The 13144-nt window shown below is 46.0% G+C and overlaps 1 protein-coding gene across 20 annotated transcripts in view; it reads left to right on the forward strand.

Annotated features, from left to right (window-relative positions):
* CDC14B (cell division cycle 14B) overlaps window positions 1-12680 on the forward strand; it is a 102814-nt gene extending 90134 nt beyond the window's left edge. For 5 of the 20 annotated variants that reach the window (XM_025423069.3, XM_025423067.3, XM_025423068.2 and 2 more), the window contains 3 exons: window positions 345-461; window positions 11407-11466; window positions 12345-12680. In XM_025423069.3, the coding sequence (XP_025278854.1) occupies window positions 345-461; window positions 11407-11466; window positions 12345-12591 (424 nt within the window). In that variant the 3' untranslated portion in view covers window positions 12592-12680. Of the gene's footprint in view, window positions 1-344; window positions 462-4884; window positions 5195-5238; window positions 8950-11402; window positions 11467-12344 lie in introns of those variants that run through there. The other 15 variants (XM_025423078.1, XM_025423083.1, XM_025423081.3 and 12 more) reach the window with 7 other exon arrangements.
* The last annotated feature ends 464 nt before the right edge of the window (window positions 12681-13144 follow it).

Here is a 13144-nt window from a genome sequence, read left to right on the forward strand (position 1 = left end):
AGAATCTACTTTTACTTTGGGGCACAAAAATTTGTTTTACTGATTGATTTTTTTTTTTTTTTTTTTGGTGCGGGAATTGCTTTAAAATGCCAGGTCATTTGTTTTCTAAAAGCAAAGTATATTCTGGTTAATATTTGTATAAGCTTCATGGGGAAATGAGATGCTTCTTTTCGAAAGACTGATGTGAAAATGTGTTTCAGATTTTTCTGGCAAATGTATTAATGGAAAATCCTATCAATTCTCAATAAACTAAATTGCACTAAAGTGCAAAGATGCCTTCCTCTGTCAAGTATTTGAAAATTGTTTCAGTGAATATAATCTTATTTTTTTCCAACTGTTTTCAGAGTAATTCTTCAGTCCAGTGTTCAGAGCTGTAAAACATCTGAACCTAACATTTCTGGCAGTGCAGGCATTACTAAAAGAACCACCAGATCTGCTTCAAGAAAAAGCAGTTTTAAAAGGTGAGAAAAGAATCCTACTCTTCTGAAAAGTTCCAAACATTGGTTTTCCAATTTAATCTTCTGGAGATAGAAATGAAGAGAGGAAGAGAGGAGAAAGCAGAGTCCCTGTGATGGGAAATTAATCAAATGTGTTCGACTTATTCACCATCTCAGAAACTCTGGGTCACTGTTAATGTAGGATTTATTTTGTTTTGTTTTTCAGAGGTGGTTCTCAACACTGAAAGTGTGGTCGGGGTCAGGTTATGGGGAAGTTGAGAGGGTTGTACTTACAGGTTTTTGAATTTCCAAAGCTCTCTGTCTGGACTCGGAGGAAATTTTTCTATATATGAGATACAGCATAATTGTTGGAGAATTAGCTGCAAGTAAGTGCGATGGTGAAAATGAGAACTCCAGTGAGTCTGGGATCCTTCTTTACATAGGGCCTGGTCTCTTGGCCACAGTCCACACCCAGGAGCCTCATGCTTTCCCCCACAGAGCGCAGCATCTTCCTTTCCTTCATTATTACAGGCTATGACAAGAAAATGCACTCATTCCATGACCAAATCCATTACTCACTATTGTTTTTGGATGTTTATCATGAACTGAAGGCAGATATTTCTAGAATCTAACATATCCTAGAAGCAGTCCCCCTTTGAGGGAAGAACAGATAACCTACATACTGTTATCTCAGGAGTGGAAGGCAGGCACCCTTTTTGTGTTTGTGTATCTTTGCCTGGTGTTGACAACATGTGCAGTCCTGTGCTCATGGCCCAGCACCTCTCTTAGACCACAAGCGGCCTGAAGAAAGTCTGAACCAGACTCCAAAGCATCTTTCACAATTTTCTTTGCTTCTTTTTAACTTCCTGTCCTCATATCTTTGAGGCTATGGGACAGCTGAGTTAATCTCTGGGACAGGTCCCAGCAGCCTGTGTCCTGAGGGACTTGGTACAAACCGGAGAGCTGTGTGTGTGTGTTGGGGGGCGGGGGGGAGGTGTTGTTGTTTTAAGGGATTGTTCAGTTCTGCCATTTCCCCCTCTTTGCTGATTCATATAATTTCACTACATACATTTACTTACATGAGAATGTGATCATGCCTTAGTACAAGGCTTTGAGGGCACCAACTCATAATTTGGGGATTTTGGATTTTTCATAGAAAGCTATCAAATATTTATAATTTTGTTTACTCTCTAGTTCAACTTGAAGAATATTAGAGAAATACTGACAAAAAGTCAAGGATTCATGTACTTTATAACCTATCAGAAGGGTATGTATAACCCTGAGGAAGAGGAAATGGCCTAAAGATTGTTGAATTATACCAAGTGAATCAAGAGTCATGTTTTTAAAGAAAATTTAATGGCCTCGATAAATGCTCATGAACCAATAAGTGAAAAGAGCTACACATAAAAATTATAAAGTATTAACTATAATTTTATAAATGTACAATATACTTTATGTATAGAAATGCATACAACTACATGTTTATAGATATATTTATGTATAATATGTAAGTTTGTATGTATCACACCTATATTTAAATATATATACATACATTTCTATGCATGTATGGAAATAATGTAACAGAAAAATATGCCATAATATTAACAGTTCTTCTAGTTGGTAGGACAGTTACAGATTGTATCATTTTGTTTCTCTCCCAACTTTTTTACAAGAAGTAGAGGGAAATGGGAGCAGTTTAACTTTGACATATGTAGGTGAATTAAACTATTAAAAATTCAAATAAAAAGCCTGCTGTTAGAGATAGATATTTTGAATGAACATATTCCTTTTAGGTTAATTACTCAGGCTTCCATTACAGTTGAATATGTCTTGCACATTTAATTCTGCTTTCTGCTTTTCTGGATTGTGCTCTTCAGGCTACAGGGGAATAGAGTCCAGGAGCCAGGACCACGCATGCCCAGTCACACCATGTGCCCCTGGGGGCCGTGGCCCTGCGGCAGTTTTTCCATCTAGGTCTTGTCTAGTGATCTAAACATGTGCTTCTCAGCAGAAGTGGTTTCTGATTGCAGAGAGCATCTGCCTGAGGTCCCTGGACTGGATGCTTTGAGGGGTTGAAAGTAGAGTTCAGACTGAATACACTTGACTGAATTTTGAAATGGCCCAAAGCAGTTTCCAGGCATTTGGGATAGTGTTGATAACCAAAAGGCTTCTTTTTAAATTCTTGGAATGGATTTTCAGAGATTGGGAGAGGTGAAGAAATAAATCAGTGAGAGAGAATTGGGTTTCAAGTGTGTTTACCCACCTCCCTTCACGCAGGGTCGTCTTGGCCTCTTTTGGGTTTTTGGCCTGTGTTCACATCACCTTAACCATGAGCTCAGGAAACGGAGGCAAATACATTAGGTCCAGGTCCCACTTCCTGCTTCTAGGGAAATAGTGGGAGCTGATGTAGCCCAGCTGTATAGCCTCAGACTTTTATCCTTTATGAATGCAGAAAGCATTCATTTTTGGTTGGAGGGTAATGAGGGAATTAACACATTTTTGCATAATCTGTTTCAAGAGAAAAGAATATAAAATTGTTGAGTAATTGTAAAGTATTGAATAGAAAACTTTGCTTTAGACAGCAATACGAGGAAATGAAGTAGTATACCTTTCAGTATAAAATAAATGCCTCCAAGGTGCCAGGGTTGCCAGTCCGCTGTTACCCCCTCCCCCTGCCATGAGGCCTTCTCTTTGCAGGTTGATGTTCACTCATCATCGTCATTGTCATACCTGTCCTGCCATAGGAACTTGACCATTTATTCCCGTTTTCTATTCTCTTCTTAGAGGCTTCCAGGATGAAGACCTCACCTAAGCTCACTTTCCACTGATTTGGCTCTTGATTTTTGACAGTTTACTGAGACACTCTACAATCTGGGACAGCTTTTCCACAAACATTAAAAGAGCAATTATTTGGAGGCTGCAAAACTATGTGTTGTCATAAATCTTTGTTGCTGGGAAGAAATGCCACCATGTTCTCTCATGGCAGATGATCATTCCCTCTTGTAACCATTGAACACAAGCCACATCTAACCTTAACTCCTGGGTGCCAGGCTCTGCTCTGGCACAGTTGTATAGTTCAGGCCCAGAGCGCTGGAGGGTTTGGTTTGGTGGTGGCTGACAGGGTTCTGTGTAGCACCTTCCTCATCCCCTTTGTCAAGTCTGAAGAAGTAAATCAGTAGACTTCCACCCCTCCCGATTCCTGTGAAAGCTGTACATCATTCTATTGTTTCTTTCGTAAGAATTGCTAAATTCAGTGGAGAATTGGCCTGTTCTCAGTATTCTCTCTTAACTCTCTGACGAACTGTCTTAAAGTCTTGAAAATTCCACCATTATGCCTCTGACTGAAGACCTGCAGCCACCTCATGTGATACCATGCAGTTCAGTTTATGTGTTGATACAACTTACCATTGCGTGCATGTTTCTGTAAGCTTGTGTGATTTCTCTGGAATAGTTTCCTTTTCTCTTTCTTTCTTTCTTTTTTTTTTTTTTAATTATAACTTCATTTTCTAGAAAGTGGTCGTGGACAAGCGATTTTTTTTTTTTTTTTTTTATTCCAAGTTACCATCCAGGAACCATCACTTTCTGTTCCACCTGTCAAACCAACCTAATGTTTGTGACTTTTGGGGGTGTTTTATACCCAATTATTGATACTATGAGGAAAGAGAAATACTCAGGGTGCCTTCCTTGGCCTCTGAAAATGTGTCTTCATGAGCCCTTCTGTTGGGAGTACTATATTTAGGACTTCTTTGACTTTTTAAGCCTTCTCATTTATGACTTTTGTCATCATCATGTCTGCCCACTGCTTCTCGTCCCTTCCAGGCTCAGATCTCAGTGTCCATTCTACCACCTCTGGGCTCCCAACTTCTAGTTACTACCATTATCTCTGAAAAAACATCAGTCTAGAAGCTCCAGAATGTGGTTGCTAAATATCCTTTTTGAAAACAATGCTGATTTCCTCTAATCCTCTAAATTACTGATTTCCCTTTGTAATTCCAGACATTTTCCCACTCGGCTGCACTGGCTGACCTGGACCTCTGTACTCCGTATTCTGTTGGGTCTCCCAACAACTGAGTGAGCGATTTAGATGTGCTCCTCTGAGGGAGTGCCAGTGTCAGGCAGTGAGGGATGTCTCTAGATGATACTGGCTTCTCTGGCTCTTGTCTTTGCTTACTTTTCTCCTCTGCTAGTTGCTGTCTGGATGAAAGTTGACATAATAAATTGGGGAAGGACAGAAGGGAGATAGGGTAAGAATCAGTGTGGGCTAATTTTGTACAGAGCTGGGTCCGCGGCGCAGCCCAAGGATGGTGGGCAGTGGGTGCCTTCCCTGTGCAGCTGCCCCCCTGGAAACTGCTTGAGGTGCCAGAGCTTTTTCTGTGACCAAATTCTGGCTTTGGAAATAACCAAGTAACACTTCTTTATCTTTTCATTCTTTCCACCTTTCCCACAGCCTGGTTCCTCAGAGGGAAGGAAGGAAAAGGAATGCTTTGCAACAAATGCCTTTAATGGCATTATGGTACTCGCATTGCTCTGCTGCTTCTGCCCACCCTTCTCGTTTTGTTTTTATCATTATTTTTTGCAGAACCGAACCTCTTTCTGTTCTGCCTTTCTCTCCCGTTTGTCTTTACTTTATGGTTGATACTGTACTATCTCTTTCAAAATATTTGTCATTAAAGAATTATAAAAAGTGTATACCTCTTAGCATGTCACCACTTTTATTATGTTGCCTTCCTTGTCTTGGGTAACTCTGTACGGGACACTTTGAAACCTTCATGGTAAAATCCTTTTTTTTCTCCCCCTGTAGTCCCTCCATTTCAAGGACTAAAACAGTCTTGCGTTAAATAAAAACCTGTGACCAGAACTGAAGGAAGACTCTAGGAACAGAGAACTACAGCAAGACTTAGCACAATTTCTTTGGAAACAAAGCAAAATTGCAAAGGCCTTAGCTGCTTTCCACCTAAGAAGTTTATTCAATGAAGACAATGTCCACGGGAGTTTAAATAACTACTTGAGTCTGGGCACAAGCAGTGACTTGAAGAAGACCCAGCTCTCTTTTGGTAGAAACGTCTCAAGTTGAACGACAAAGCTGTTATAAATTCCGTCTCAGGTGTAAATATCAAAGCCCTCTGCTGTCAGGAAAGCTGACCAGTCTGTGTGCTGCCCGTGTGTCCCTGTGATGGCAATCATTTTAGCTGCTGGCCTTCAGAAGTGACGATCTGATGGAGGTTTTTTACGTATTTATTTTCTGTTCACCCTGTGTCAAAATTTATAAAGAGAAAACAGGCATTACTGAAGTGGTACTTTCTGTAATTTGATACTATTTGGTTTAACCATCCTCACTTTAGTATTTGTACTGTTGTTGTACTGGTAACTCCATTAAGTACCCAAGCTGTTTGTCTTCCACCGAAGAGTGCTTTATTAACAAGAACCTGTGAAAACCGTGTTTGTAAACTGTTGGATGTTCTGATACAAAGTGGGACTTTGGCAACCTAAACTGGAAGAGACTATGAGGGTAGTATTAGAGGAATTGGGAGGGCAACCAGTCACAGAGCTGGAAGGTGATGGCAAAGTCATTCCTGTGTGTGGGCGAGGGACTGCAGGATGGACGCCACAGCTGCCCGCTGAGCAGCTGCCGGGTCATAGAAATCAAAGCCCTAGTTCCTTCCATGCATGATAAAAAAAACACAACAAACTTTTGGTGTTTCTCCTTGGAAATAGCCATCCCAAATAATGGTGGCTTTAAAAAGGGGGGAAAAAAAGGTACTGCTTTATTAGGGTCTGTCTCTGTAGCATTGTGGATTTCTGTTTTTATGTGATCAGCCAAAGGCCTTTCACGCCCCCTTTGATTTCAGTGAGAGTTATTTGCATCCGGATTTCAGTTGTTTGTAAATAAGAGACTCACCGTTGCCTTTGGTTAGGGACTACAACTAACTCTTTGCAGAGTGCCTTCACCCCCCCACCCCACCCCCACCACAGAAACACAGCAGAGTCTGTGATATAAAGCAATCACAAAAACAATTTATTTGCTGCTAAAACAAAACAGTGGAGCCCCAAATAGAATTTTTTGCCTGTCCTGGTTTGAAGAACAGGGGATACAATATGGAAAGGCTATAGAAGGCACATGTCTTCACATTGCAAGATGAATGAACCAGGTGAGCAGGCAATTCCATTTTTAAAAGCTGCCTTTTTAACAAAACTAAGAACAGTAAGAAGCAGTTGGAATAAACAGATCAAAGTCTGTTAATGCAAAAAGTTACAAGAAGGCATGGCTCCATTTTGATATTTCCTCTCTTGTGGAGTAAATGATAAGGTTGACTGGCTTCGAGGGGAGATGGCACATGCCATCATCTTGGTCAGACAAGGGGCTCTTCCCCGCCAGGTGTAATGGGTGTAATGCCAGTTTTTAAACCCCGGAGACTAGATCTCAGAGGAAAGGTGGTTTCCTATCCCTGGAAGTGAACGAGGTACAAAGACCCATGTACCAAATGGGAGACAGGAAGACCCCTCTTGGGTAAGCTTTGGATGGGAAGAGAAACATTCCACTTGCTGTCTTGTGCTAGGAGACAATACTCAGTATTCAGACTGTGTGCCCTTGCATAAAACATTGGCTTCTCAGGGCAATTCTTCTTACTTTGACAGTTTTAAAGGCCATCTCCTGTTTAAATAATCCAGGTAGTTCTGAAAATCAAACTTCCCTCTGAACTGCCCTTGGTTTGGCTTTTTATTCCATCAGAACAAGCTCAGTGTGCTGTCTCCCTCACAGGGAATAAGCCATTTTGTGTCCTGGCCAAGAGTGAAAAATCTGGGCTTCAGTGTTAACCACAGTACTTCTTATTTTACAAATTGCCTTTTTGTGTTGGCTGCTCAAGTTACCAGCTAAAATTGCTATCACTGTGGCTCTTTCTAAAAAATCTTTGTACTTAACTGTCTCACTGAAATGAGTCCTAGGAAACTAGTGATTTGATCAAGAAGTGTTCCCTGGATCACACCAAGACTAGGGTGTGCTTCAGGGGATTTCATAGCTCACTGTTCAACTTACTGAGAGCGGATCTGGAAACCAGGAAGCCTCTGGGTCTCACTGATGGAACGTTCTTCCTGCTATGAATAAGAGCGGACTCTTTTTTCCCCAACAGAAACTTAAACACACCCTGAATCTTCTGAAATTCTAACTTCAAGTCCTTGTCATGGAAAGACTGTTGCTATGGAATATGAAATAGGGAGAGTCAGAGAGAATCCTTTAAACTTAAGAGCCTTAAATAACTTTGAAAGTACACCAAGACAGTTTCCATTGGAATTAAAATTAGAAATGAATATTTTTAGGTGTCCTTGAAGCTTTTTGGGAACTTGTGTCCAAAGTCAGAGACCGTCCAAAGGAAGGGTGTCTGCAAAACTGGGTATCTAGAAGTATAGACAGACTTCTATTTTGTAATGCTAAAAAAAAGCTAGAAATCTCTTAGTTGTCCACGAAGAGGGGTAAATCCTGAGCAGTGTCTCACCAAAGCAAGTAGCCTTCCTTGTCCACTTTGCCACTTCTGGGTGGCACGCTGCTCTCCTAGTCTCCAGCATTCATCTGTTCCAAACTTGGCCCCATTAGCCTGTCACCCACCTACTTCATCCTCTTCTCTCCTTTCCCAGGGGTGATTTCTACTCTTTTCTTGGGCCCAGACAATTTTTAGAGGAGTTCCCCAGTGTTCTCATGAGGCAACTGCATTTGGAGCCTAATGGCTGGTTGTGCGCACCATGCGGGCCTCCAGGCCTTGGGGTGTGTGGTGCCAAGAGCTCCTGGAGGCTTTCCTTTGCTTGAATCACCACCATTCATGGCAAATGAGCAATGCTCTCTTTTGATGTTGGTTCTAAAAGTAGCTTGTTTCTCTTCGTACATTTTTAAAAGTAATTATTGCAGCTTGGAAGGCAGTGCTCATCAAAGACAACTTTAAAAACATTTTAATTCTTTACTAGTTACCTCCTGCTAAAGCTGTTCTGCTAAGGCTGGCTCCTGCTCTTCCATTTCTCTAAATCTGAGTACTCATGTCGCCAAGTGGAAATACTACAGATGACTTTTAAAAACTGGACAATTCACGTATACTGTGTAGGACATTACCTCCTTAATTGCCCAGTAGAATTAACTGTCAGCAGATGTGTCCATCTGATTATAGTATTGCAGTTTTATATTAATAATTTGCAGTTTTATCTAACCTGCACTCGTGTACAGATTATTAAAAGTTTTAAAATGTAACTGATGAATCAGTATTTGATCAATCACTGTCTTGATTTTTTTATTAAAATGTATATTTCTAATCATATTTTATAAAGCCTAGAGAACTGGTTGAATGTTTATTTTCCTGAAGGTATTTTTAAGATAAAGCTTCATAATGGCCTGTAAACTTTGCATATCTATGTAGTTTGATATATATTGTTGAGTTTGAAAATCTTGTGTATTGTACTGGTTTTATACAAAATATTGAATAGTGAAAGTTGTATAATTATAATCATATAATTAAAAGTATTAACCAAACAGCCTTTCACTTTATTGTATTCACTTATCATCCTCAATCATGGTAGGCAGTGGTCAAAATACAAACTGGATATAAGCTTCTGTATTAGTTTGCTACTAGACTGGGTAGCTTGCAACGATTCATTTTCTCCCAGTCCTGAGGCTGGAAATCCAGGCTCACGCTGTCGGTAGGGTGGGTATCTTCTGATGCCTCTGCTCTTGGGCTTCGTCATGCACCCCAGTCCCTGGGTCCAGTCTGTCCTCCTCTCCTGACACTATCATGTCATGAGGAGAAGGGTCCATCCTAATGGCCTCACTGTAACTAAATTTTTTAATTATTTTTTTTTCTTTATTTATTTATGATAGTCACAGAGAGAGAGAGAGAGAGGCAGAGACACAGGCAGAGGGAGAAGCAGGCTCCATGCACCGGGAGCCCGATGTGGGATTCGATCCCAGGTCTCCAGGATCGCGCCCTGGGCCAAAGGCAGGCGCCAAACCGCTGCGCCACCCAGGGATCCCCGGCCTCACTGTAACTAATTCCCTCTTAAAAAGCCTGTTTCCAAACATAGTCACCCTCTGAGGCATGGGGGTTTAGGGCTTCAGCTTGAGAATGTTGGGGATATAGTTCTGTCCACAACACCTCCCTTAAGATAGTGAGCTAGGGGCTGTTAGGAAGTCATTCTGTAAATACCACCACTAGCTCAACTTATGCCAGGGTTTGACTTTGGAGAAATTACTGAGTATATGACACAGAATCAGGCCCTCCAAGTCATTTTTTTTTTTAAGATATTATTTATTCATGAGAGACAGGCAGAGACACAGGCAGAGGGAGACACAGGCTCCCTATAAGGAGCCCGATGTGGGACTCAATCCCAGGACCCTGGAGTCACGCCCTGAGCCAAAGGCGGACGCTCAACCGCGGAGCCACCTGGGTTTATCAGGCCCTCGGAGTCTTGGGGGTTGTAGACTGTACCCCCTCATGGTGCCTGCCAAGATCAGGGCTCAAGAGCTGGGCGAGGGGCAGGACCAGCGCTAAGGCACCCGCAGTCTGATGTCCAACCCAGGATGCCACCACCGTGCCGCCTCTCCACCGCCCCTCTGCCCCTCTCCTGCGGCCTGCGCCCCACAAACTAACACAGAGGTGGCGTCTGTGATGGAGGAGCTTGTTCTGTGAGGAGTGCCGTGCTGTTCCTGAAAAAACTCCACTCTGATTCATGCCAGGATACAGGGTTTCAAAGTACAAAGCACGGGGACCCGCCTTCTCCCTGCATCCACACCCCTAGGGCACTGCCACTCACGGAGTGTGGCCCACAGGCCGACCCGCAGGCGGCCAGGGGGGCCCCCACCCCGAGGGTGAGTGCTGGGTAGGGGGCAGCACGGCGCCCGGAAGGCCCCGGGGGGCCCAGCGCGCAGGGCTGCGGAGTGTGGGCAGCGAGCCGGGAGCCCAGCCCCGGAGATTGTCGCCGTCCCCCGTGGTGACCAGCCCAGCTCGCGCTGCCACCGCACACACTTGCTGGAGACGCTTCTGCTTTTCGTTTAAGTAAAATGAGAAGAGGAATTCCCATCTTAACGATTAGTATCAGAGTTAAAGGAGAGAATCCATGCAAAGTGCTTAAAACAGTGCTGGCACGGAGCTTTCCATTAATTTTTTCATACATTTAAGATAATTTTTCTGTAGATAATTAGGAAACAAAAGATTATGATGGATCCCAATCCCTCCATTTCTGGTACCTGTGGGGTCTTATCTGGGGTGCTGGTGCCAGCACCGGGCGTCCTGCCCACCTCCCGGGGTTGGAGTACTGTGGGGCGGGGAGGGGACTCGTCCCCAGGGACGGGGTGCGGAGGCGGGATGGGGACCAGGACTTGGACCGTAGAGGCCCAGGGGGTCGGGGTCCCCGCCAGCCATGCACTAGAGCAGCGCTCCATGGGGTTCTTCCTGGGCAGGGCTGGTTATTAGGGGAAAGTCTTACAAAAGGCGTTTGTGCTGCACAGGAACATGCCGAAAGGTGCAGAAACTTAAAGCCTCGGTGCAGGTGTGCTCTGCCGGGAGCAGCTCGGTTTAACTGGAGCAGGGATTCTGGAAGCAGGCTGGGTGCGAACTGCTGCTCTGATTAGCTATGTCACCTGGGCCAGGATGATGGTTGTATGAGGATTAAGTGACTTAATGCATTCATTAGAACAAGCAGCTGGCCATACCAAGAGCCTCACTGCCCTCTCCTACAGACCCCTGTGTGCCCCCCTCAGAACAGTGGCAGGGCCCTGCCACCACGGACACAGTATGTCCCTATCACAGGCTTAATTTCTGAGCTTACTGGGAGAACAAATGCACTCCGGGCACAGCCTTCTGAGCGCCACCCCCCCCCCAAGACACCCCTGCCTTCTGCCCTGGAGGTGCTGGCCCAGCCCCTATAGGAATGGCTGCCCTCCCCCGCTGCCTGGCCTTGGTCTCTAACTGTGTCTCATCTCTTTGCTAGCAAGTGTGCATGGCTTTGACATGCTTCTGGATCACAGGTGCTCCATCCCCACTGACATGCCCAGGTAAGGAGGCCTCTCGCCGGGCGGATCCCACGTGGGCCGGCCATCACCAGGGCCTGGCTATGGCCCCTTGGATGCCTGTACGACTGGCTGAATGTCATGTGTTTAACTTTGGGAGGGAAAGAAAGAGAGGAGGAGGTAGCGTGATTTGTGCATTCTTTTCATCGGAGAAAACAATGGTTTCTTCTCTGGGTTGTTTCTTCATATAAAAGCAGATGACGGTTCTTCCTTGTGTAGGACTCTGCAGAGAATGGCATCCCCACCCACCACATTCCAGTCACAGCTCCAGCCATGGGGTAATGCAGACACCCTCGTGCACACTTTGGGCCACCTCAGGAGGCAACCCTGCCCCCCTCCCCCCCGCCCCGCTGGGGACTGGGGAGCAGTGTTGTGGGGCAGAGTCATGGGAGCAGGCTCGGCTGCTCTGAGGACCTCCCGCAAGTGAATCCTGCGGCCTGTTCTGCTCTGGCCCGAGGCCCAGCAGGCAGAGGGGCTGCAAGGAAGGCTTCATGGGCCAAGGAAGCAGTGGGGGACTCGGGCCTCAGGAATGGGGCTCCTGTTTGTGGGACTAGGGGGTCCTGACGCAGTGAGCCGCCTTCCTGCCTGGCCCGGGCTTATCTGCCCCCGCAGGCCGCCACGCAGAGACGGTCCCCTCCCCGAGCGAGGGCTGTGTGGTTGCCAGCGGTGGCCGGCAGCTCTCAGGGCAGGACGGGCAGAGGGGGTCTAGCTTGCCGCCCCGGGCCGCTCCCGCTGTTGGAAGCGCCTCTGCTCCAGCTCCTGGCTTGTCTAGGGACGCTTGAAGCTAGGCCTGGCCCTGCCCAGCAACCCCTCAGACAGCTTCTGGCATCACAAATACAATGCTGTCCTCCTCCCTTTTGCAGCGATAATTGGCTGTCTCGAGCCGTAACCTTTCTAGACCGGCTTTTAATCTGGCTTGGGACCCACAAGGACCAGTGCTCCCAGGAGGACCTGCCGGTCGGCGGCACCCAGCAGCACAGATGCTGTCCAGGGCACGTCCAAGCCTGTGCCTCAGCCTCAGCAAGACCGTGTGTCGTCGTCTTCCTCTGGGCATTGAAGTTTCAGCCGAGGCGAGAGCTGGGCTTACCCGTGGGCGACCTGCTGGGATGACTGGGATGCACAGGGTCCCAGCTGGCACCCTCTTGGGGGGCCATTCACTCCCAAGCCCCCAGTAAAGTGTTTCTTGGAACTTTCTGATATCAGGGGCCCCTATGACTTCTCCGATGGAAGCTGGTCTCTCTCTCTCCCCAGAACGGTTCGGGCAGAATTTTTTGGTGAGTTCATAGGCCGTGTGTGGCCTCCCTGGCTGTGCACCATCCACCCCCAGGGGTGTTGCTCAGACAGATGCAGTGCGAAGGGCAGCCCCTCGGGTACCTTCAGGGACCCTATTCACCAGGCTTCCCAGGGCCCCACTCTGGGCACCTGCAAGGTTGGTGAAAATCCCTGTGGGCTGTCTTCCTACCCTAGGGTTAGCTCCCTGGGTTCCGGGGCAGGGGAACCAGGGTCGGGGTCACCACTTCACTCGCCAGGCCAGGCGGCCCCCACATTTTTCCCACCTTCCATCTTGCTGAGAACTGCTCCAACCACCCTGCTCCCTCTCTCCCCACCGCCCTCACCACGAGACACCCACTGAGGGCTGACACCGACCGGGTGTTGACTGCCA

This window comes from Canis lupus, chromosome 1 (genome assembly GCF_003254725.2).
Source record: "Canis lupus dingo isolate Sandy chromosome 1, ASM325472v2, whole genome shotgun sequence".
Lineage (NCBI taxonomy): Eukaryota > Metazoa > Chordata > Mammalia > Carnivora > Canidae > Canis > Canis lupus.